General features: G+C 41.6%; 1 protein-coding gene across 3 annotated transcripts in view; it reads left to right on the top strand.

Moving 5' to 3' along the window:
• Window positions 1–26,463, top strand: part of ACVR2B (activin A receptor type 2B) — a 90,566-nt gene that overhangs the window by 8,659 nt on the left and 55,444 nt on the right. Inside the window, exon 1 of one of the 3 annotated variants that reach the window (XM_072598205.1) lies at window positions 11,207–11,449. The exons of the other annotated variants lie outside the window; for them this stretch is intronic. Coding sequence (XP_072454306.1) covers window positions 11,341–11,449 — 109 coding nt within the window. The 5' untranslated portion in view covers window positions 11,207–11,340. Of the gene's footprint in view, window positions 1–11,206; window positions 11,450–26,463 lie in introns of those variants that run through there. 3 annotated transcript variants of the gene reach the window in all.

Raw genomic sequence — 26,463 nt, 5'->3', positions numbered from 1 at the left:
GAGATCTGAATGATGGGGATAAAACACTTAGACATGATGGTAAGACCAAAGGTTGGACCATTTCTGTGTGGGGATGGGTTGGAGTGGAGGTGCCAGACATAGACTTGGAGCTTGAAATGGGAAGCCAGAGGCTATCAGTTGAAATCCCCAGTTATCAAAGTGGAGGATGGAGTGTGGAGGGAAAGTTCCTTAAGAAAGGAGGAAAATGACCTGGAGATTGGGAGCTGGTTGTGAGTGACTAAACATTTCTTGAGTGCCTCCAGTGTGTCAGGAACTCTGTTAACCACTAATTGCAACAAAGATCTGGATAAGGTGATGAGGAAGAGAGCAGTTCCTTTAAGGTTCACTCAGAGTGATGGCAGTGAGGTGGGCTGTGGGCATGCACAGTGGAACAGTGAGTGCCCCTTACCCCCAGCCCCCCCATAGTGGGGTGTGTGATGAGAGGTATATCCAGGGGGGAAAAGCATTGATAGAAATATAATGTTTTGGGAGGGCAGAGGACCAGTTTCCCTGAGAGGAAGAAGATGGAAGGAGTAAGATTTAAAGGTGCATGTCAAAGGGATCATAGGGTCATAGATTTAGAGCCAGAAGGGAAGTTAGGGGTCAGTGAGCTGAACCCCCACCCTTATTTTATACATAAAGAAACTGAAGCAAATGAATGACTTGCCTGGAGTCCCACAGCTAATAAACATGTGAGGTAGAGGATTTCAACCGAGGCCTTCCTGAATCCAGGTCCTGTACACTGTGACATGCTGTATTTGTTAAGAGTGGAAGGTTCCAGAAAGGGAAAGGCAGATTAGTATTTGGGAGAAGGTTAGGGTTAAAGTGGTTGATGATAGGGATCTAGGAAAGTAGATTTTTACCTATGTAATGGAACTATCTCAGAGATTAGGAAAAGAGGAGGGGAAAGTCTGTTAATTTAGGACCTTTTTCCTGGGACTCTTACCCTCAACTGATTGGTGATCAGTCAGGTGTCTTCAGAAAGTAGGTTTAAGCCTTAGTAAATAGTTGGTGATAGAGGCCCCAGGGGCCTGATTCATCTTCACCATCAGTTCCTCTGCCTCTTCCCAAAAGGGCCAGAGAAGATGCCAAGTCCAAAGATAGTCTGGATTGGGAGTGTGTAGGTGGAGCCTGGTTTGTGTGACCCCACCCTCCTCTCTTTGAGGTCCTGACAGCAAGAAATCTGGTGTCAGTCCCCTTAGTCCTGGTGGTAAGAGGCTCTTGGCTTTGTGGCTTCTCACATCCTTAGGTGAAACAAGGTCCAGTGAGTGATATCTCCCCTCTCGGCAGGATATTGGGGCTTGTAAATCCAATCCTTGGGTATTGGGTGATCAGGAAGGGCTTGGGTTGTTGTGGGGATGAAGGTAGTGAGCATCACTTAAGGCAGTGTAGTTCAGTGGAAGGAGAGTGACCCTCTCCTGCCTCATTTTTCCTTGTGCTACACTCATTTGTGTACACCTTACATACCGACAGAAGAACGAAGCCACTTCAGGCCAGGGACATTCATTGCCTTCTGGCATTAGAGCTTAATAAATGCTTGAATTTAGGTGAGTTGATTTGAATTGGTTTTGAATTCAAAAGGCCTCGATTCCCAGATCTCAGATCTGCCCCTTGACAGTTAGTTAAGTGATCTTAGTTAAGTGATCTTGGGGCAAATTACCCTTTCTGAGCCTGTCAGATGATGATGATGATGATGATGACATCTATGCTTAGTGTTTTATGGCTTTGTGTTTAGAGAGCTGACCTTGAAGCAACTAGGACCCTAGTTCAGATCCCACCAGAGAGAAATACTTTACATGACCCTGGGCAAATTAAGTAAATGCAAAGGTATTGGTGCAAATTACTAGAGCGAAATCCCTCTACTCATGAGTTCACTGGTCCCTCCTTAGCTCCTGCTTATACTACTTTCATCATCCTAAGGTTAGGAGAGAGACAGACAAGACAGAAAAAGATAGAACTACAAAAAGGTGAGTTTTCATTTTCATCAAATCCAGTTTCCCTTTCACTGGAAGAGTACTGAAAGTTCCTCAGTCAGCTTTTGCTTCACCACTTCCAGTGGTTCCCTATTTGTAGAGAAAATGAACCTGTTCTCTTGTTGGACAAATCTCATTGGGATTTCCTTCTATAGTGCCTTTTTGCCATATAAGAACATAGACTGGGGTGGATGGATGATCCTTCTCCATGACAAGGCTCCGGGCTGTCCCCTAGAGCTTCCCTTCCCACAATGAAGGCTTGGCACAACACCTATTTGTTTTGATACCTTATTCCATTGAGCCAGTCTCTTTCAAACTCAGGTGGGAAGTTCAGGATGTCAGTCTAGTTGCTGGTAGGAGTGAGGGACTTGATAGCACAACTTTGGCCCTCCTCCCAAAGTGTTGGCCTTCTTTGAGTTGAGGATGGAGAAAGTATCATTTCTATCCCTCCCGTTACTTTGTAGCAACAGATTCAGGTTCCACAAGAATAATAATATGGTAAAAATATATTCACTAAACCAATAGGTATTTGCTGAACACCTTCTGTTTTCATTCCTGTGTTCCTTTCCTTTATAAAGACAAGGCAGGAGGACATACCATCCCCATCCTAGTTTAAGCAGCAATACTAGGATGCTAATAACCACCCATTTATCTATAAGATACTTTGTATTTTCCAAAGTTCTTTTCTGTGCTCTGTCTCATTTGAGCTTTCTGGCCACCCAAGGCAGTTGGGTAAAAATGGAAGCCTAGAGAAGGGAAGAAGCATTTATTAAGTTTCTACTATGTTTCATGCACATGAACACTTCACCCTTTGTGATCAGGGCTGTTATTATCCTATTTTACAGTTGAGGAAACTGCGGTAAACAGGGTTAAGTGACTTGTCTAGGGGGTCTTACAGCTAGAAAATGACTGAGGCTGGATTTGAACCTGGATCTTCCTGACTCCAGGCCCAGCACTCTATCCACTCTGCCACCTAGCTAGCTGTCTTCATAGAATTTTTTTCGCTTAATTTTATATAGTATATTAATCTCTACAGAACCATGCATCATTATTTCATTCTATTTTAATAATAACCCTGTAAGATAGGTATCATTATTTTCTCTAACTTGCCTGTGCCTCCATTTGCTCATCTATAAAATGAGGGAGTTGCATTAAATGACCTTCTAGTTCTCTTATCTCTAAAGCTATGATAGAATTTAAGCTCCTTGAGGGCAAAGAGTATCACATTTTTTTATTTTTTATTTTCTTGTATCTTCAGCACTTAGTGTAATGCCTAGCATGTGTTTATAAAGGCATATTAATTGATTGATGATCCTGTGAGTGACTTCTCAGGGTTCAGATAGCTAGTAAACATCTGCTGTAGTATTTAAAGCCTGCTCTCCTTGACCCCTCCAGTCTAGCACTTCATCCACTATGTGCTTATTGAACAAATTTAGGAAACAGATACATGCAGTTCTTCTGTGGGTCTAGTCCTGTTCAATTTAACGCGTTTATTAGGGATTTGTATAGTACAGGTACACTGCTCAAAATCCTGGGTGTGCAAACATACAGCTCATACCTTGTTCATAAATAAATGCAAACCAAGTTGGAGTCAAGGGTGGGGATGAATCAGGACCTGCCCCTACTGAGAAGTTTGGATCCCCTAGGAGACTGTGAAATTCTTGGCCATCTGGGAATTAGTGAGGTAGAAGATGTCTTGACTGGCGATGATAGCTGGCTGATGTTGAAGGCTCAGTTTCAAATTCACTTCCTGAAGTTACAAGTCCTGATATGATGACTGTTAGGCACCAGTGCTTTTTAATGACAGTTTTCTAGCCAGTCTTTATTTGAGCAGTCTATTATGTCTTTTTAAAATGAAAAAGATTATTATGAAAATTTAAAAAATTTTTATTTCAGTTTTTTGAATTCATTTTTCCCATTGTTTTTCCTGCCTCCTATCTACTCCCCCAATTTAAAAGAAAAACAAAACCCTTTTAAAAAATATTATGCTCAAGCAATACAAATTCCCACATTGTCCATGTCCAAAAATTTGTGCCTCATCCTGCTACATGAATCTGTTATCTATCTGTCATGAGGTAGGAAGCTCAGTTCAGGATAACAGTTCTTGATCAGTCCAAGATCAGTCATGGTTGGTCGTTTTCACTGATCAGAGTTCTTAAATCTCACAGAGCTGTTTGTCTTTGCCATGTTATTATATAAAGTGTTCTTCTGATTCTGCTTATTTCATTCTGCCTTAGTTCATACAAATCTTCCCAGGCTTCCCTGAACCCATCCCTTTCATTATTTCCTACAGGGCAATATTATATTACAGTCACATACCATAATTTGTTTGACTCTTTTCCAGTTCTCTGCCACTACAAAAGAGCTTTTATATATATATATGCATACTTGCATTCTTTTCCTCTGTCATTGATCTCTTTGGGGGTATACTTAGCTTTGGTATCAGTGGGTCAAAGGGTATGCAGTTTAGTGACAATTTAAAAGATGGCTACCCCATTTCATAGCTCTAGAGACTTCTGGGGCTTAATTGCAAATTACTTTCCAAGATGGGTACTCCATTTCATAGCTCTACATTCCTGCTTTTATCAAGCCCCTCCAACATTTGTCATTATTCTTTTTTGGGAGGGTGTCAATCAGTGTGAAGTAGAAACTGTTAATTCAAATTTCTCTAGGTGTAAGTGATTTGGAACAGTTTTTTTTTTTTTAATCTCTGTTGATAGCTCAGATGTCTTCTTTTAAGAAGTTTCCATGTCCTCTTTTAAAGGAGTGCCTGTTCACATCCTTTAACCATCTACCAGTTGGGGAATAGCTCTTATTCTTGTAAGTTTTAAGAGTTGAGATGTTTATTAGAGACATTTTGAGCAGTCTGTTTCAGAGTTCTCTGTGCTTAATGCTAAATCTTAAGTGTAAGTCCTTTAAGATGTAGTATATGAGGAAGATCCATAGCTTCCTAGGGAATTCCCAGTGTGGGCATTCCTTCCACTCTAGAAAACATCTATAACTTTAAGTAAACTGCCTTGGATAATAATAATCACTCATCTGTCAGGTAAGACAAAATTAAGCCCTAGAGTTTCTTGAAAGAAAGAGTGACTTGCCCCAGATCATATAGCTAGTAAGTATCAAATAGAGGATTTGAACCTGGAATGTTTGATTCCAGCCCAACAATGTATCCCCTGGTCTCCATGCTGCATCTTGAGTAAAGAAATTACATAGAAAAATCCTTCCTTGGCACAGTTTGGATTGTAGTCATTTTTTTTTCTTGAACCTGCAGCCATGTGGTGGGTGTGGATTATTGTTGGTCTAAGGGAATTATGTCCTCACCTGGATCAGTCCACAGTCTGGACTGTACGATTTTTAAAAAGGTAAACCATGCCTTGTGGGAATGAGGGGCATTAGTTTTGCTCAAAAAAGGTTCTTTACTAATTAAAAGAAACAACAGCTCATTATTGTGATTACATAAAAGGCAAATTTTTCTGCTAACAAAGTTGTGGCTGGTACTGAGGTTGTATTTTAAGAAGGCTGCGGCTGAACCTGAAGCTTTTCTGTTTTGTTTATTTCCTCTGGCAGGTTTGGGATGTGTGGTGTTACCCCTCCTAACCACCCCCTCTGAAAGTAAAAACCTTACTGATACAACTTCTTGGTTAACTGTGGGCATTTGGGTGTCAGGCTTGGAGGCTGGGGAAGTTTGTAACCAAACATTGTGACTCAGGGAATGATGACCCCCAGGTGCTGTTTGGACCTGGAAAATAGAATGGTTAAGAGAAAGGCAAAAAAGACAAATGATTAGACATGAGAGGCATTCCCCAGCTTGGAGTGTGTGGTTTCTTAAAAGTTTGTAAGGCAGATCCTTTGAGCCCTGTTTCTCATAGAAACAGGCCAGCCCCCCAGAAGCTTATTTAACTTTGAATCAAGCTGAACTACAAACTGAATGGCAGGAGTTGAAATTCTGGGCTGGTGTGGCAAGCAGGGAAGGGAGTGTGCGTTCTGCCAAGAGGGAAGTGGTGCAGTGGATAAAAGCTTTGCACTGGGAGTCAGTAAGATCTGAGTTCTAATGTGGCCCCAGATATTTGCCAGCTCAGTTTCCTCATCTGTTAGGATAAAATGAAATAATATTTGTGAAGTGCTTGGCAGACCTTAAAGTGTTATCTGTATTAGTGCTACCTGTAAGCAGTTAGACTACACATACAACTCACTTTAGGCAAAATTTTGAAATAGGAGAGTAGGAGAACCATGAATTGAGCACCTCTAGATCCCTCTCTGTGCCCCTCTCCTGTCTCCTGGCGTCATGTTCTTCAGCCTCACATGACTTCCCTCTCCTCCTTCCAATCAAACCTTCTGCCCCTTTCCTTCCTCACTTGGCTGGCTGTTAAGATGAAAGCATCTAATGTAATTCACACTGATGAGAAAGGGAAGCTAGTTACCCTCAAATGAATCTCTCATTAGTACAGTTTTAGGCCTTGTGACAAAATGAAGTGTGAACATATTTAGTCTCCTAAAGACTAAATGCTTTTAGTCTTTAGGGAAGATGCTTTTGAATTGTGGGGACCAGGGCTATTCTGGTAAATAATCTGTCCCTGAGCTGTCCCTTCTTTTTCACAGTTTCTCTCATTTATGAACCCACTGATTCTTTTAAAAAGTTTAAATGTTTATATTTTTTTCACCCTAGTGGAAGTTCCAGCCAAAGATGGACATCAGGTAGTATTTTATGGGTGGCTCACAGGCAGGGTTACCTGTAGTGTTTGGAAGGGAGGAGGAAGAGGAGAATTGCTTCTGTTTCTTTGTGACACTTTTCTCCCTTTAAAGAGTGGTAATAGCATATAGAGACTTAGAGGAATGGGTGTGGGACTTTCCCTCCTTTTCTCTCCTACCTCCTCCTTGGGACTGTGTTTGACTGGTCCTGGGCATTTGAGATTGGATAGGCCCACTAAGACAGGGTAGGTGACCTGGGAAGGTATGGTCCCAGCCATGACTAATGAGAGGAAAAATAGGTAATGCAGGAGAGAGATCCAAGAAAGTAGACTATTGGTGTCAAGTGGGAGTGTCCTAGCAGGCAGAAGGAGGGTCATTGTTTGGAGGTGTCTGGTGTCAGGAAACCAAAGTCCAAGTAGATAGATTCAGGGAGATCTCTGAGCAGATGGCAAGGAGATTGAGATTGAGATTGAGGGGACAGAATTTCATTCTCCTGCTAAAACTTAGCAAGCTAGAGAGGACTTCAGTCTTGAAGGAACAGGAACTCTTATCAATGAATAAGAGTTTATTAAGTGCCCTACTGTGTCCCAGGCACCCCAGGAGGTGTTGCTGGATACTGAGGCAGAAATAAAACAATCTGCCCTGAAAAAGCTTACATTTTATATGGTGTGGGGAGGGGATATACAGTGTGTACATACATAAATATATACAGGATAGACCCAAGATAATTTAGGGGGAGGAGGGAATCTCTGGAAGCTGTTGGTCTCCCCACAGACCAGGAGAGACTTCATCATGTGGTGATGCCTTCTGATCTAAGCTTTGAAGAGAACTAGGGGCATTGGGTCCTGGATAAGGATCCAGTAAGTATACAAGGGCAGCAAAGTGATTTAGTGGATAGAGTGCAGGTGCTGGAGTCAGAAGGACCTGAATTCAAATGTGGCTTCAGATACTTGCTAGTGGTGTGACCCTTGCCTCAGTTTCCTCATCTGTAAAATGAGCTGGAGAAGGAAGTGGCAAACCACTTCAGTATCTTTGCCAAGAAAACCCCAAATGGGGTCGTGGAGAATCGATCATGACCGTAATGACTCAACAACAGCAAATTACACTGCAAATGGGTTACAGCACAAGGTGCTAGATCACACGAATTCAGTCCAGTAGCCCAGAACCAGAGTACAAGGTATGCAAGGCTGTGGAGAAGTTAAGCTTGGCTTCCATGGGGCCCTTATCTCTCCCCTGCCTGAGACTTGATTGATCCCAGAGCTTAACTATAGGTGGGAGGAAGAGGGATACCAAAGAGGGAAGCAAGGATGATATTAAGAGTTTTCTTATCAGTGAAATGGGAGACAGAACTGTCTGTTTATACTGCCCATCCTCCTTCCTAAAGAGAGGTTCTTTAGCATTTTAACTTTTAGATATAGACGACTTGAGTGAAATTTTTCAGTCTCTTTTATCACTAGCTACTGTGTGAAAACCTCCATTTGACTCCTGTGATATCACTTACAATGGATCCCCATTGACTATGGGATCAAGTAACATTCAAGGCTCCGATGGACCTCTCTAAACTCATCTGTTGCTGCCTTCCTCATCCCCATCCCTCCAAGTAGTCAGGTGCTTAATACCCTTTCACTCACAGACCATATTTATTCCTGCCTACTGGCTTGTACTTATGCTGATCTTTCCATACTTAAAAGGCTTTCTTCCCTCCTTTGTGCCTAAGGACTCTCATAGAGAAGATGATTGGACTTGGTCTGCTTGGCTCTAAAGGGCAGAACCAGGAAAAAGTGGTGCAGTGCACAGAACTATGTACTGGAAGTCCTGAATTCAAGTGCCACCTCAGACATTTACTAGCAGTGTGATTCTGGTCAACTCACTTAACCTTGTTTGCCTTACTTGCCTTATCTGTAGGATGGATGAAATACTAACACCTACCTCCCTGAACTGTTGTAAGGATAAAATGAGATAATGTTTGCAAAGTGCTTTACAAGCCTTAAAGCTCTAAAAAAGTGCTCGTTGGTATGACTGCACCCTGGCAGCTTTCAGCTTGATAGTGGGGGGGAAATTTCTAGTGGATATACTCCAATACATAAAACAATCTGTGATTGTGTTGACATGGATATGCCCCCTACTATACGGAGCATAATATCCTAATGCTTGCTTGTTCTAGGAAACTTGTCTCTGCCCTCCCAGAAATTTATCCCAGGGGGTCCAAAGTGCTGAAAGGCTTCTCCACATCCTCTTGACATTTTGAACAGGCTGCCTCCTCAGTAGCAAATTCTTCTATAATAGAGGTCTGCAAGATGAGGTTGTTTAGACGTTGGACCCCCTGTCAAAAATATATGTGAGGGCCTGGGATATGGGCCAGATTCTCCTCGGGTTGGATAGATACAGATGGGTGACTGTCTACATCATTGGGAAGCATGTACAAGATCACAGATGCATTTGGAATACAACTCTTATGACATTTTCCCTTAAATCAGTTAGAAATTGACCTCTCAGCAGCTATCACCTATTGTTCCTTGTTTTGCCTTTTTCAACAGAACAGACTTTAAGGGGAGGGGAGAAAGTGTTACAGAAGGAATTTCTGTTCATACCACTTAGACTAGATAATTCCTGGGCCCCTTCCAACCTGGAGACTCTGTTAATAGTTTTCTAGAACCTAAATCATCTTCTGCCTCCTGCCAGAGTCTGGCTCTTCTGGAGTTACTTCATGTAGATCTCTTGTCTTCTGTGACCTCCTGGAACATGTAGGATAACTCTCTTTGGCACTTAATCACATACAACTTTATGCCTCACAAGGTTATTGTGAGAAAAACATTCTCTAAACCTTAAAGCACAGTAGAAATGTCATGAGAGGGTTGGTTGGGCTTAGGTGGTAGTTTGAGAAGAGCAAAGGAGATGTTAACTTTAACCTGATGAGGGCGAGGTGTTCATGGAAGATTTATGGAAGTTCATAAAATCACAGATTGAGAACTGGAAGAGGATTGTGGAGGTCAGTTAATTTAATTCTCCTATTTTTATAGCTGCTGAATTGAGGGGGGTATGCTCCAGAACCAGATCCTTACTCTATCAGGGGTGAAGAACCTGAGACCTCAAGGCCACATGTAGCCCTCTAGGTCCTCAAGTGCATCTCTTTGACTGAATACAAACTTCATAGCTCAAATAGGTGCTCAGACTCCTAGTCCAATGTTCTTTTCAGTGTACTAACCACATCTGAGTTGGGCTGTGAATGTGGAAGAGAAGGATTTCTATCTTCAGAGATATTGGAGGTAGGGAAGGGGGACTTACCAGTTTGCTGACAGGAATTTGCATAGGCCAGTGCATGTAGGAAGAGATCAGGGTGACTTTCTAGTTTAACAGAAATGTAGGGAAATAGGATGAAAGAAGGCCTGAAAGGTAAGATAAGTTGGAGTTGGATTGTGGATGACTTTATACACCATATTGAGATGTTAATATTTTATCCTAAAATATTTGGAAAGGTTTTGTTTTTTTTGGGGGGGGGGGCAGGATAGTAACAGGGTTAGACCCCTGCATTCCTTGGACAGGTGTGTGCAGGATGCCTTGGAGAGAGATTGGAAATGGAGAAACCAGGTAGGGTGCTGTTAGAGTCCAGGTGGGCGTTGATTGCTTGATTTGGGCTGCTGGCAACATGAATGGGAGAGGAGTGGACATGTGAAAATGGTTTGGGGAGTAGAATTCATAACATCTGGTGGCTGATTGAGGCATATGGTAGGGGTTAGGAAAGAAATAAAAAAAATCTGAGTTGTGAGGGTAGATGATTGGGTAGGAATAGGGAAGTTTGAAGGACTGAGAGGTTTGGGATAAAGACGTTGAGTTCGGTTTTAGATATGCCATATTTGAATCTAAGTTCAGATATATTCATGTCTAAAAGATTCTTCTTCACTTAATGTGCGTGTTTGGATGATGTCAGGGTGTTTATTCATGCCCTTGCCTGTTACAGTGGTATCCTTATCAGCAGTAGGGCCTGGGCTGGGTAGATGGAAAATCTGATGTTTTTGCCTAGGTGAATCCTAGGGACTAAAGAGTATTTCAGTTTTGTCTTTGTATTATCTTCAGCCAAGTGCCTAGCAGAGTGCCCAGCATCTAATAGGTGCCTAATAAATGCTTATTTAATTGGGTACTCTGACCAGTTGTGGTTGAGGTCTGAGATTGCTTGCAAGCCTTTTAAACCCAGTGTGGGCTCTGGTTTTGTAAGTAGTGAATTAAAGCTTTCCTTCTAAACATTTTATGGAGGTAAATGGCAACTGGTTTCCCCCAAAGCCCTAAACAAAATGCCTGTTCAAGAAAACATGTTAAATGTGCATATTGTAAGTCTATAAGTAGTGAGTAAGGAGCTCGCTAATTCTTCTCTGTTCACGCCAGAGAATCCAGTTGTCCTTGAGTTTTCCTAGTGCGAGCATCAGGTTACATGGAAGGCAGTCTTTGGGTGGCCTGGCCAGCCTCTAGCTTTCCTCAGGTTTGACATGTATCTCTCCCTCCCACACACAATGTTAGTGACTTGTAGCAGAGGCTTCTCTGTTCCAGCCGCAGCTCCTTCAGATCAACACGTCCCGTTCTCACACGCCTGCTCTAGTCAGAGCCGGTCCACTCAGGAGTTTGTGATCAGGCATTCTCAAGCACTGGGCATTGGGAGCAAGGGCTCACCTTGTGGAAAGCAGGTATGCCCTTTCTCTGGAGTGTGCCTTCACTAAGGGAATCTGGAGAGATGCTGCTGACTGGATGGCCTGGAAACATAGATGGAAAACCCAGAAAGGATTTCCAGGAAGGAGGTAAACTGTTCTGTCATGGTAGTTATCCTTTGACTCAATTCATTTCTCTTATGGTGCAGTCGCAACTTCATTTGTGTTGTTTCTGGGGCTTCTGATGTCATTGACTTTGCAGACCCAGATTGTTGGTGTTTCTGTTGTTTGGAGATAGGGAGAGGGTGGAATTTGTGGGCCGGTGATTTCCTCCCTTTTGGGGACTCCAAGAGTGGAAATTTCTCCCACTAAAACAATACTCTCATAACTTAAAAAGTCTTAAGAGAAATGCCTAGGGGCCACTGAGAAGGACTGGTCTGCCATAGCAAGTCTGTATTAGAGGCAGGTCTCCCCATGTCAGAAGCTGGGCCTCTCTCCACTTACACTTTGCCTCTTATAATTAAACAGTAAAGTCCTCAAAGGAAAGGCCTGTTCATTCCCCTGGATTGCACGCAGTGCAAGGTGGGGCATAGCATGGAAGGTCTGGGCACTCAGGAGGAGCTCAGGGAATGCTTTTGAAGGATTGGATTCCTGTGGAGCACAATTTGCCTCCAGTGATTTCTGGCGCCATTGGAGCGTGGGCCCAGCACAGGTGGCTTTAACTGCATGGTCTCCCATCCCCTGGCTTCGTAGCTCTTTCTTTGGAGTTGTGTGATGAATGTTGAATGGGTGAATGAGACAACCCTTTCCCAGCCCTTTTGTGACACTCTTTGTAGTTTGGAAAACTTCGCTGCAGCTGCAGGGTGTTTGTTCCCTTGCCTGCCATGAGGCAGAATGTTGTTTTGGTGCCTTCATATTTATTTTGTTCAGAACTTAAAGGGTAGAAACCAAGCATGATCTGCCAGGGACTGTCCTCCCTTAATTGGTTCTAGGAAGGCACCATTCAATTAAACAGATATTGATTAAACATCTCCTGTGTACCCAGGACTGTGCTGGGTACCTGCTTTGGGAAGATATAAAACAGAGATAAAATGCAGAACCCATGTTAGTACTAGCTGCAGGGCAGATATTTCCATTGTGTATCTGTGTTATGCTTTAAATAAGTAATGTTAACATTGTTATTGTAAAATGAAGGTGGTTGGGAAACCTTACGTGGAATACTCCTTTCTAGGAATTCAGCCTCTTCTCGTTGGGAATTTGGTGTTTGAACTGAACATCATGCAGTGACAGGGACTAATTATTTCATGATATTAAATACTTCTTTTCTCATACATAGGTTTGGGGGATTTTTAAAAACTTGAATGTTTTCCTTAGGAAGATTATGATTTCCTGTTCCTATTCTTTCTTTTCTTTTTTTTTGTGCGCGATTAACATTCCAGGAAGAAGCCAGCCTTGGAATTTTGCCCTTCCAGGTAGATCACTTCTGTTCCTTATAAGTATTTTGTCAGTCACAGGCAGCTTCCTCTGCTTTGTATAGCTAAAGAGGATCTTTTATCCCATTCACCCTCCTCCTTGCTTGCCTTCCTTTTTCACTTTATTTCTGGGATCTGATAATGGCCTTACAGATTCTTCCTTGAATTTCTGTCTTTTCTCCATAGGAGTCTGACCCCAGAGGTGCCCCTTCTCTCTATTCTCCTCAAAAGCCTGGATTATTTTCTCTTATAGGATCCATGCAGAGTAGGAAAGCAATTGTAATCAGTCTGCCCCATATCTTTTTACCCAGCAGCAAGATTTCAGCTCTTTAAATCGTGTTTGTGTGTGTGTGTGTGTGTGTGTGTGTGTGTGTGTGTGTGTATGTTGTGCAAAGAGGGAGAAGGGAAAGGAAACATGTCTGGTGAAAGGAAAGATCCTTGTTTCTTAAACCTATTCTTTTTTCTGGCCTTAAAAAAATTTTTTTTTAAGTTCTTAAAAGATAACTTGGTTGGGTAGTGAAGACAGTGGAAAAACTAGGGAAGAATACAGACCTGACTGTGTGTAGAACACATCAAAAATCTATTAAAGCTCAGTATGATGTTAAGGACAGCCAACAAGGCTTCTTCTGCTGCTCTGGAAGGAAGAAATTCAAGGAAGGAAGGGGACATCCACTGGATAGTTATATGACATGACTGTGAAAGCCTGTTCGCTTTGGTTTTGGCTTTTCTGCGAAGAAGTAAACTTCCAGTTGGGGAAGGCGGGACAAAGTTGTTAATTTGAGAATTAAAACCCTCCATAAGTAAGTAGATGGTAAGAAACTACCAGGCTGTTCTCAGGGTGTTCAGGTTATCTGAACTGGACAAATAGCTCTCTAGAATACTGAAAAGAGTTTCTTTTTAACCATTGATGGTAATGTTTAAAAAATCATGATTAACTGCAGAAGAGCTACCATTGAAATAGAAACGAACAGATGTTGGTCTGGAACCCTCTTAAAGGAGAAGGAGGCTCCTTTGTTGACAAATTGATTTGTGGGAAAGTTCTAGAATAATAACTAAAGGTACTATTTAGAAGTACTTTATGAACACCTATTTCCCTTCCAGGAGTTAGCATGAATTAATTTACAAGCTGCACTAAACTAACCTCATTTGCTTTTTAGAGAGAGTTACTAGATGGTGTAGGAAATTGCTATGGACTTAACTATTCAGATTGCAACAAGGCGTTTGGCAGCCATGATGACTTTGTGGATAAGAATGGAGAGAGAGAAACTGGGTAATTGTAGAGTTCAGGTGGTTTGCAGCTGTTTGGATGAACCCAAAGAGTGCTTGCTGCTTTAGTCTATGTGAACTTGCAAGGAGGCATGGATGGATAGAGAGCGTTGTTTTTCAAATTTGCTGGGAAGCGTAGAAAAAAATTACATTAGATAATAAACTTGAAATGCTAAAGCTGTTCACAGGCGGGGATGGAGGACAAAAGCTACAAAATTAGATTTAATAGGGATAAATGTAAAGCTCTGTACTTGGGTTAAGAAAATTAGATGTGTAAAGAGAGGACTAGGGAAGATGTGGCTGTTATCAAAATTTACTGGGCCTCAAATGCAGACCTAGTGAACACTGGGATGTGGAAGTTTGGAAAAGCTAATGCAACTAGGCTGTGCGAGTAGGAGGCTCATTTCTAACTTGAGGTGGATAATAGTCCCTGCTCCCATTGTACTCTACATCAGTTGAGGTTACATCAATGATATAATGAATGGTACCTGGACCATTGGATCTTGTAGGAAGGGTGTTGGCAAGGTGGAGTACATCCTGAGGAGCGTGATTGGCATGGTGAGGGGACTTTAGAAATGTACCAGAAAAGGAGTGGTTGAAGAACTCAGGATCTTATTGACAGGAAAAGCAGAAGACATGTAGGAAAACCCGAAAGGCTTCAGATATTTGATATGTTGAAGTGGCATTGGGCTTATTCTGCTTGAACCGGGAGAACAGAACTAGGACTGATGGATGAAAATCATAGGGAGGCAAGTTAATTGTTTTCCTTAAAAATAATTTTATTGATTTTTTGCTTTTATATCACCTACGTCTCCCAAACTGATCTGTCTTGTCCATCCTCCTTATCACACAGAAATATCCTTTATAACCATAATTTAAAATGAGGGGAAAAGCAATTTATCAAAAAACAACATTATGGAAAAAAAAATCTCATTATCTGCAGTGTTCTACACTCAGTTCCACTCACCTTCCTCAAAGAAGTGGAAGAGAGAAAGAGTGGGGCCAGGCTTGTTTATTATCATTTTACATCATTCTGTTTCAATTGCTTTTTTGTTATTTCCTCTCTTTAAATTGTTGTTGTGTTATTTTCCTGGCTTCCGCTTACTTTACTTTTGCCTCAGTTCATGTTTCTTTCTATCGTACTACTCTGTATTTTATTATCTTCTTCTTCCGTCACAGTGATATTCATGTACCACAGTGTGTTGATCTATTCTGCGGTGAATGGGCATCGGATTTCTTTCCAGGTCTTTGCTGTGACCAAAAAAAAAAGCCACAGTAAATAAATTGGTATATTTAGTTGTTTGTTTTGGTCATTGACCTCTGTGAGGAACATGCCTAGGGAAGTCAATTCTATTTGGACAATCCCACTCGACAGGGAAATCTCAGCAATCAGAGTTGTTTGATAATAGAATTTAGCCATCTTGGAAGACATTTTACTGTCGACCACAGGACAATATATTTAGATCTAAAAGGAGCCGTAAACGTCTAGTTGGACTACTTCACTTCACACATAAGGAAGCTGAAGTCCTGGGTAGTTAAATACTCCCTCACATTTCTGGAGTTCTTCAAGGTTTACCAGAGTCCTTCATCACAACACCTTTGTGGAGAAGGGAGGAGGAAGTATTATCCCCATTTTATAGATAAAGAAGTTGAGGATTAAGAGAAGTAATGTGACCTACCTGTAGTCATACATTTGGTGTGTGGTACAAGCCCAGGTCTCACCTGGGGCCAGAGGGCTTTCCACTGTAATGTCACACCTCCCCAGAATGACACAGGTAGCAAGCCAGAATTCACCCAAGATCTTCTAATTCCCAATCCAGGGTTCTTCACTAGATATCAGATGACACCTTATTGGTAATGCTGTATAGAAGGGGATTCATGCTTCCAGTAGTATGATCTCTTGTTCTCAGTCAGCTCTAAGATTGTGATCATATACTTTATGTAAACTTCCATAGAACTGTCTTTAGTCTTTGATTAGTGGGAATGTCTGGCCTGGATCCATTAGAATTAAATGGAGCTGTAAGAAACTGATTTTTTTTTTTAGTTTGATCCCCATTCTTTTCTAACCCCTGCTCCCCTCACCTGCCCTCACATTACAGCTTCATGGTGAATGTGTTTAGCATGCCTTTTGGATAATTGCTGGAAGGAACTGCCAGTGACCCTGCTGTATACCTGAGAGTGTGTACCTATTTCTGTCCAAGGGAAAGGAAAAGAATCAGGTCAGATCAAGACCTTTATAGCCCAGAGTGATAGTAATAGGTGGGAGGTTTTTATTTGCAAATATTTCTTTTTAGGTTATTAGAGTTACACTGTGATAACCATCCTGGCCTAAAAATAGCACTTGAAACCGAAAGCTGGTTATAAACCAACTTGCTTGGCTGAGGGAGGAGTCATTTTCCAGGCATTGTTGATTAGGATTTCAGAGTTCCAAGAATGGGTGACTAGGAGCTGTTACAGTAACAGCTGTTCTCTGTCCATCCAGAGAAACTGTTTGCTTCCCAGATGAGGAATAATTAAACAGAAGTTATTTTCTAGCAGCCGCTCTAGTTTTATGTTAAAATGATGTCTGTTTTAGGAGTTGGGTTTTGTTTTGTTTGTTTTGTTTTAATTAGGGATTTCCTTCTCACTTTTGAGTTTGCATTTTAGAGCCTAGGTTCAGTGTTTCAAGGAGGACCAAGTAATCAAATCCAGCTCTCTGCCTCCAAGCAGATACCAGCATAATTTCCCTAGATAAGCACTTGTTGACCACTTTTCATGGTCAGTTCCTTCATGGCGGCTCAAGAAAATGAGTGCTTTTCCAAATTTTGGAAGGTAGAGAGGATGAAGGTTTTTGGGAATACATGAGATATAATGGAAAGAACATTGGATGCAAATTGGAATCAGAGAATCTGGGTTCAAATGTGAATTTGGTTATATTATCTGTGGGACCTTTCTTGGCTTCAGTGCCCTTATTTATAAAAGGAGGATAGGTTCCCTAGAAGTGCTATAATCTTTTGAATATTATTTTCTCTTGGAGCATGTGGGTGACTTCTGTCATTAAACCAGAATTCATGGCATCTGCCTCTTCCCTCAAGGCCTAACTTCCATGAGTTTAAATAGTCCGCTCATATCCAAGGCTAGAGTTCCTGTTTTGTTTCAGCATGTCTACATGTCTAGCCCAGGCCAGGAGCCGCAAAGACAGAATCCGGATCTGTCTAAAGTGAAAACTCCTGTGTCTGTTGGATTGCCCCCAAGAAGCAGATATGGTTGTACATTTGCAGCCCTGTGCTAAGGGTACTGAATACAGACTTTATGGTGATTCAGACTATTTCGACAGTCCTCCTGGCTAGCGGGTGTTTGTTGGGGAGGGATGGAAAGGATTTGGGGAGAAAAGAGGTTGTCAGTTAGGGTGGCAGTGTTGGGGATCGTAATGGGGTTTGAGGGAAGCATGAAATGGTCATTTCTTACTTTATCCTTTTCTTTAGAGTAAGACCACCTGTGGAATGCTAAAGGGTACTTACATCCAAACTACTGTGATGAATTATGCTGGAGTAGATGACTGGGGGCAGGTCATTATTGACTCAAGAACCTATATGTTTGACCCAAGGGTCTTTCCTCTATCCCTTTTTTTCTACACTGGTGAAGTCTGGAGAAGAATCTGTTGTGACTGCTGGGGACTTAAAGAGGGTTTATCATCTGAGCTCAGCAGCTTAGTGAGTTAGAGTCTGGCTCCTTGCCTTGGAGCTTAGATGAGACCCTCATAGATAGGAAAGCCAGAGAGGATGGAGAGGATCGGAAATTCTGCTTAGTGTCTCTTGGTCATCTATGCAATGGAGAGGGAGCATTGGAAGGGACAATTCTAAATATCAAGTACTTCGGTGATGCAGAGTAGGATTGTGTATTCTGACTTTCCTAGTTGTCTTCCTATTAAGATGAAAATGTCTGTTCAGCCTTTTCTGGACTCATAGCCAATTCACTGAGAATGCAAACCAGGAATCACAGTAGCAGAATTGTTAACCCACCTATGTAAGTAATTGAATCAGGTCTGTTTGTGAAATTGTAAAAGATTGGGTCCTCTAGATTTGATTAGTATAAGAATGTTGAAAACATTTTATCTGAGTTTCTATAAAGTAGATCTCCCCAGTATTAAATAAGGAAGAGGAAAACTATGCATTCTAAGAGGGAAGCAGTTTGTTATGGTGGTAAGAGTGCTGGGTTTGGATTCAGAAAATTGGTCCAAGTTTCACTTGGCTCCTAGCTGCGTGATCCTTGGGAAATCACTTCATTTCCCTTCTTATCAATTTCTTCATTCCCAAATTGGAGAAAATTATCTAACTTACAGAGTCAGTGTGAGAAAAGTGTTTTGTAAACCTTAGAAAGTGCCACATAAAGGTGAATGATTAATAATAATGTTGATGAGGATAAAAACAAAGTCTTGTCAGTTTACTCACCCATGTTCAGGTCCCCATGTTTTCTAACTGACCTCCAGTCTTTTCCCTCTGTAGTTCATCTTATATGTTGCTGACAAAGTAACCTTCCTAATTGCTTGGTTAATGTCATCATGGATGAGAGAGACCATTGCTTCTACAAATATGAGAACCAATCAGATTGTCCCATAAGTCTTTCCAGAGATTATTTTTAGTGTTGATATTAGGTCATAAAGTGTCCCTCATTCCATGAAATATATATGTACAAAAATATATGTGTATATATATGTATATGTGTATGTACATATTATTTAGAAAGTCTGAAAATATGTGCAGTGTACAGCACCCTCAGACCTCCCACCTCTGTAAAGCGGTAGGGTGAGAATGTCTTCTCATCTTTTCTTTTGAGTCATATTTGTTTTTTGTGTTTTTGCAATATCACTTCTGATGGATCTGTGGTTCTTCCCATTTACGTTGTTGGAGTTGTGCATATTATTTTTTTGGCTCTGCTTAATGTACTCTTAATCAGCTCGGGTAAATCTTTCCTTACTTTTCATCATATTCATCGCTTCTTACAGCACAATAATATTCCGTTATATCCATGTACCACAATTTGTTTAGCCAGTTCCCAGTAAATGGACAATTACTTGGCTGTCACAAAAAGATGATTCCAAATTGCTTTCCAAAATGATTGTACTCATTCACGGACCCACCAACAATGTGTGGAAGGAGATAGTGTGCCTATCTCCATCATCTCCTCCACAATGGACAATTTCCCACTTTTGACTTCTTTATCAGTTTGCAAAGTAAAGGTTAAATCTCAGGGTCAGAATACATATGTCTGTATATGTTTATGTTTAATATACATCTCTGTCTTTAGAGAGAGAAAATGTTGAGAATGTATGTGTGTATGTTTGTGTGTTCTAACAAAGTTGTCAATCAAATGGATACTATTTTCCCGTTGACTTTCATTAAGAAATCAAAGATCTACTACTGTGGGGGGAAATACCCTCCTTTTTATTTGAAACTTGAGGGAGACTATCTTGAGGAGAGAAGAAGGGGGGAGTAATTTTATAGCATGATTGGAGTTTTTGCACCACTTCCTTAGCTTTGAGAATACCCAAATGTTTTTCAATGTAATTACTTTGTTCCCAAAAAAGTCAGTAAATAAACTTTTTGGGTTTTGGACTTCCTTGATTCCACAATACCGTTTGCAGAATAATTGAGTTCCCTTTTATCTGGGTGTCCATATGTCTAGCAGAACTGGGGGAAGATATTAGAGCCCTCAAATTATTTTAAGTTTGTGGCTTTGGCTTGAAGAAAGTACAATGTTTCCTACCGGTGTAAGATTCTGTTTTTTAAACTGAAGAAAGTATCACTGTATAGGATGTATGCCAATAAGCATTTATGATTCACCTGTTACATACTAGGGACTGGGGTTAGAAGGATAAAATGAAAACCATCATGATCCCCAGGGAGCTAACATTCTGTTAGGGGATACAGCATGTAAGAAGCTCCGTCTATGGATGTTGCTTGGAGGAGGGGAGTCAGAAAAGGCTTCTCCTTAAGCTGAGCCTTGAAGGAATTCTAGCATTCCAAGAGGAGGGAGTGCATTCCAGCTAGCACAAAGGAATAAAGAGGGGCGCTGGAATGGGAACACCAAGGGAGGTAACAGAAAAGAGGCAGGTAGTTTATCCCTCCAGTTTGTCAGACCCTTCTTAGGTTATTAAAAATCTAAAGGTGTTGACCTCTGTGGTGGAGAGCAAGGCTGCAAGGGTAGATACCTTATCTTCAAATATACATTAGTATTTACTCCCAGGATCCATGGTTTCATCAGTGTGCTTCCATCTGTCCCTCCAGATCTTAACTCCTCTGTGTTTTGGATAGTATTCCTAGTTGCTGTGGCTGAAAAAATTCATCACTTAAGTGGCAAACTCTCTGGTGATTGAACGTCTTTGAACTTCTCTAGGCTGAGCTCGGATGACAGACATACAGTCTGTTGCTAGGCCTGTACTCAGAGTCTTTCCAATGTACTAGGACCTGCCAGGGCTTGCATAGCCTTTGAGAGCCCAGGGTCACCCCCAAGTCATAATGAGGCATCCAAGCAGGGCTATGGGAGAATCTTTAGATACAGGAGGGATTGATAATTTATTCAGCAAGCATTTGTTGAGCTATTTATGTCCAGCACTGTACCAGGCCTTGGAGATCCAGTAACAAAAATGAAGCAAACATTGCTCTTAAGAAAGCTTACATTCCATTGGGGGAAATAACACATATACATAATTAAGTAAAACATATATACAAAGTAAGTACAGACTAATTTCAGTGTGTGTGTGTGTGTGTGTGTGTGTGTGTGTGTGTGTGTGTGTGTGTGAATCAGTTACCCTCCTGAATCCTTGGCCAGGTTAGCTGTGGTGCCCTAGGGCTCACTCCAGTGGGAAGAACATTGGCAGGGTAGCCTGAGGACCTGGGTCAACTCTTGCTTCAGATTCGGACTGCTTGTGTGACTTTGGACAGTTCATTTAATTTCTCTTCAGTCTCTTCATCAGAAAAATCTATAGACTGGACTAAATGACCCTTCCAGTCCCTCCAGCTCTGATTTCACGTGCTTCTGAACTAGGAGCAGGTGAAGTTCAGGAAGGTTTTTGAACCTTGACTCGTGGCCAGAATGGAGATAAGGAATCTCTGGAATCGATGGCCCTGTTTCATGGACAAGGCAGGGGCTCAGATCCTTCTGTGTGACTTTAAGCAAGTCACTTCTCAACCTCCACTTCTTTATTTGTCATAATTATAGCTCACATTTCTATAACGCTTACTATGTGCCAGGCACTGTGCTAACCACTTCACTATTATTATCTCTTTTGACCCTCACAGCAACCCTGGGAGGTAGGTGCTGTTATGATTCCCATTTTATGAAGGAGAAAACTGAGGCAGACAGGTTAAGTGACCTGCCCAGAGTTTCATAGCTAGTGAGTGTCTGAGGGCATACTTGAGCTCAGGTCTTCCGGATTCCAGGCTAACTACTGTATGCGCTGTGATGTCCCCTAGTTGCCCATCTATAAGCTGAAGAAGCTGGATTTCTAGCATTCTGCATTTCCTTTAGATTATTGAGATTTCTAAACTTGAGGTCTGTGGATAGATTTTGGTGGAAAGGTGTCTGTGAGTTTGGGTAGGAGAAAATTACATCTTTACTTTCATTAATGTCTAAACTAAATTTAGCATTTCTTTTAATTATTTAAAAATGGGAAAAGCATCTTTAGGCTTCATCAGACTCCCAGTTGGGTCTGTGACTCCAAAAAGGTGACAGTCTCCTGCTCTAGATTCAACTACCTCTCTTGAGAATGGGTTCTGAGTTTGATCATTTCTGTCCCTTGTTTGCCTATTGGTGTTTTACCCAGCAACCTGTTTTCAGTTGTGTTGCTAAGGGTCTCTTGCCTGTATAGGTGCAGAATGTTTTATTTTTACAATGATGTGGAGACTGGGAGAATAGATTAGACACAATTTGAAGTGTATATAGGAATTTGAGATGTACTTTTCTATGTTTTGTGATGCATGGAAGATTCTTGGCTGGAAGAAAACAGGATTAACGTGGAATATTGAGTATTTTTCATATATTTTACATATTACTTTGTTTTATAGTTGTTTGTCTTATCTCACAGGGAGGCAATAATCCCCATGAGGGTAGGGCTAGTCTGCTATCTAGATTTTGTACTTTCTACTTAGTATAGTCCTAGGTTCTGCCCTTTGAGGGGAGCTGTGAGAAGATAAGACAAAACAGAATGGTCCTTGACTTTTGGGGATTGATCATTCTGATTTCATCATGAGAAATAACTTGGAAATGGGCAATGACAACATCCTTCTCAAAGATGACATAGAACAAGGAGTGGTAGTTAGCACACTTGATGCCTGAGTCAGGATCCAAAAAGATTTTGACAGGAAAAAAAAGGGAAGAAAGGGGCTGAGTTTAAGATTAAACTTAGTGGAGACAAATATAGTCTTATGTTTTATTTTTTAAAAAATCAACTTTGCCAAGTACAAAATGGAGGAGGGGTGGTTTGATAGCCATTTGTTTGGAAAAGATCTAGGGGTTTTATTAGACTACAAGCTTGATAGGGGCAGCTGGATGGCAAGACAGATAGAGTGCCAGGTCTGGAGTCAAGAAGACTTATTTTCCTGAGTTCAAATCTGGCCCCAGACACTTACTAGCTGGGTGATCCTGGGCAAGTCACTTAACATATTTGCCTCAGTTTCCTCATCTGTAAAATGAGCTAGAGAAGGAAAGGGCAAACCATTCCGGTAGCTTTGTCAAGAAAGCCCCAATGGGGTCATGAAGAGTTGTATATGACTGAAAAACAGCTGAACAAAACTTGATGGGACGGCTGGGGTGATGGCAGCTGAAGAAGCAGTAAGCTTGTCTTGAATGGAGAGAGGCGTGACTCTAGCAGGACAGTGGTGTGTCATGGTCACTTCTGGACATGGCATTTTATCAAGGCCATTGGTGAACTGGAGAGCATTCTGAAGAGAACCAATGTATGGAGAAAAGCCTCCATTTTAAGGAACGAATTGGGCATAGTTACCTTAAGGGTGGAGGAGGTAGTCAGGTATGCTACCTTCCAGTATTTGAAAGGCTTTTATAGGGATAAAGGATTACATTCCTTGTATTTGGCCTCAGTGAGTATATGGTGGAAATTGCCAGGAGCAAAATTTAGAATTGATATAAGAAAAAAACTTTCTAACACAGCTGGCTATTCCGAAAGGCAGTGAACTGCCTCTAGAGTAGTGAGTTTCTTCTGCCTGGAGGTCTCTGAGCAAAGCCTGAACAACTGCTTGGGGTATGTTTTGGTGATGATCCATTTTCTGTGTATATGTTGAATGAGATGGTCGCCGGAGTTCCTTGCACTTCTGAAATTTTGTGGTTCTGTGATCTTTAGTCTTGTCTCCCCAGTAATTTTTTTCACTTGAAATTTTTATTTTTTCTCAATTCTTTAAGCATTTTTTTCTCCCTCCTATCTCCCTTGCCTTGAAAGAATAAAACAAAACCTTTGTAACAAATGAGTATAGTCAAGCAAAGCAAATTCACATATTAGCCATGTCAAAATGTATCTCATTCTTAATATTAATCCCATCTCTGTCAGGAGGTGCAAAACATTTTTCACCATTGGTCTTCTGGAATTATGGTTAATTATTGAGTTGATCAGAGTTCTCGAGTCTTTTAAAATTGTTCATTTTTACAGTCTTGATGTATGTTATGAATTGTTTTGTCTCTCTAGTGAAAATTAAAGAGCAACATGAGTGCATATAAAATAAAACACCAAAATGATTATAGTCCAAGCAGAGAGAATGTGTGGTGTTGTGTGGCAGTGAGGAAATCCGTGAAGGGTAGGGAGGCTTGAGAATGGGGAGCCAGAGGGGTGAGGGTTTCCTAGTTGGGTGCTAATAGGGAGAAGGTGGAAACGAAAGTGACACATGCTATGTGATTGGAGCCACAGGGTTTCGTAGGACAGAGGATAGGAGCTAAATCTTTGATTTTGTTGGAGTAGGAAACTCCTGGATGAGAAGACTCCCTCTACTCATGAAGTTCAGCACCACTCAGTCTTAGGGCGTACGACACTATGAGATTTTAAGTGACTTGCACAGGATCCCACAGCCAATATGGTTCAGAGGTAAAACTTGAACTCAGGTTTTCCTGACTTTAAGGCTGTCTCTACCCACGCTCCATCTAGTTTTCAAACTAGTACCCAGGAGAGAGGGTTTTATGACATTGACCAACTAACTTAGTGCCCACAGTGTTAAAATGGTCTTTGATTTGATCATGCCTATATAGCAGTGTAAATGTATAGAAGGAAAAAGAAATCAGAATATTAAATTTAAAAAAAAAGTATCTCTTTTCTCTCAGCAAACAGGTGGGGGGGCCCTGCAACAGAATTCTGCACACTACCAAATGATCACTATATCCCTTTTGGGGGCTAAATTATTTTTCCTTTATCATGAAGGAGGGCCTATTGCTAGAGGACATTGGGGGATATATCCAAAAAGGTAAAAAAATAAAATTTATCAATTAAATTTTGAAAAAAGGAAACAGAAAGGATCCTTCTAACCAGACCTGACAGTTTCTGGAGCTTCAGAAGTACTCATCCCTGTGAAGTCCATCTTCCTCTCTGTTACCTCCCATTGTGATCTCATAGGAGCTTTGGAGAAAGTACCAGAACATTCCTGTCATTCTTCGGCCTTCGATCAGTCAGCCTTCAGGACAGCTGTTTGCTCAGGCCTCAGAGTGGTGGGTCTCTCAGCACCTGTTCCTGACATACTTCCCAAACCGGCCCCCCCGCCCCCACTTGCTCTCATACTTTCCTTTTGGTGTGCATATAAAAAAAAGTAGCTTTTAACCTGAATATTCAGTCCTGAGGTTCCTGTATACTGATTATCATAGATTATTCAATGTTTGTTTCTTTGCTGAAATTGTGTTTTAGATCTGGAAGCCTGGTTTTCTGGGAATGAGTTTTTCTTCTCAGACTTCCAGAAGCTGGTTAGAACCTGGACCTGCCCTCTCTTATTCCCTTTTATGACTTGAGGACTTTCTGAGGAGGGCATGGAACCCCTGGGTGTTCTTAGCTGGACAGTGAGGACTTGGGGCACATTGTTCAGAGGAGGCCTTTTTCGCCTTCATCGTCGGAAGAGGTCTAGTTGGTTTTACCGGTTGGCCTAGAAGTTGTCTACAGGCATCTTTCTGATGGTTGGAGGGGAATCCCTAGGGAAGATAAGATGTAGCCTAGCAGAGCATCTTGTTTGCCTGGTGAGGGAGGCAAGAAAACCATTTTCTGGAGAGGATGGGAACCTTAGAGATGAGATTGTTCAAGCCCCGCCTTTTATTAGGAGAAGTTCAGAGTGGAAGAGAGTTGCCCAAGGTCACGCAGGGATGGGCCAGCTGAGCCAGAACTAGAATCCAGGTCATCAGTGGGCACACCACCATAAATCAGACTTAGTTCACATTTACATACTCTGCATTTGTAGTCCAACTGGACTGTTGGGGGTTCTGAACACAGCCCCTCCACCTTCTCTCAGGAGACACTTTTTTTCCCCCTCATATAGGCTGCTCACCTCCATGCCTGGTATTGACATCACACTCCTTGGAATCCTAAGTTCTCCTGCGCCCCCTCCCCCCAGGTATCAGAGCCCTCTATTCCAGGTGACTTCTCTCTGTCTGTGTTACTCAGAATGGGAACTCCTCAAGGAAAAAGACTTTCATGCCTATGTTGGTGTCTCCAACCTTTTGCCTATGGTATATTTTTAAATGTCTGTTGAGTGGAATCTCTTAGGTAGCCTATAAATATGCTTTTACCCCATGTCTTAATAAATAATAAGTGCTTAATAAATGTTTGTTGAATTTTTTACTTTCCCTGTTCCTGGCCTCCCCTGTATGGACATACAGTCTGTCACCAGTGGTCATTAAGGTTGTCCCCATGGTGATCACCCCTGGGGTCTTAGCAGTTGGATCCCATGTGGCTGAAATGGAGGAGGGGAATTGCCCTTTCAGCCACATAGGTCTTTCTTTGTCTTGAGGCCTGAAAGGGGGATTTCTCTCCGTGTGGCTCTGAGCCTTTGTAGTAGGCCAGGCCTGGGGTCAGCTACCATGGCCTTTGCCTTAGAATTATATTTCAGTCACTTCCTGAAATGATGTCCCAAAGTCTGCATTCTCACTCCCCTTAGTCCTAGTTAGAGGAGGTGGAAGAGGGGAGAAGAAAAAAAAAGAAAAACAACTCCTGAATTTAGTGCTCCCATCCCCCTGGCATGGGATTCTGTGATGCTGACTTAAGAAAAAAAAATATTTCCTAGTGATGGACTTAAAAGATCAAAGGAGAGAAAAATGTACAAGATCCCTCCCCCTGTCAATGTCTAAAAGAGACACTGCTTTTCTTTTCTTTTTTTTTAAGTTCCTGGCTTTTAAGAAGAATATGGTCTGCCCTCGAGGGCTTTTTAGTTTAAGAGAATTGAAAAAGCCAAGAGCAGCTGTCCCCAGCCA

This window comes from Notamacropus eugenii, chromosome 3 (genome assembly GCF_028372415.1).
Source record: "Notamacropus eugenii isolate mMacEug1 chromosome 3, mMacEug1.pri_v2, whole genome shotgun sequence".
NCBI lineage: Eukaryota > Metazoa > Chordata > Mammalia > Diprotodontia > Macropodidae > Notamacropus > Notamacropus eugenii.
The sequence above is the reverse complement of the archived record's forward strand: the minus strand, read 5'-3'. Positions and strand labels throughout refer to the sequence as shown.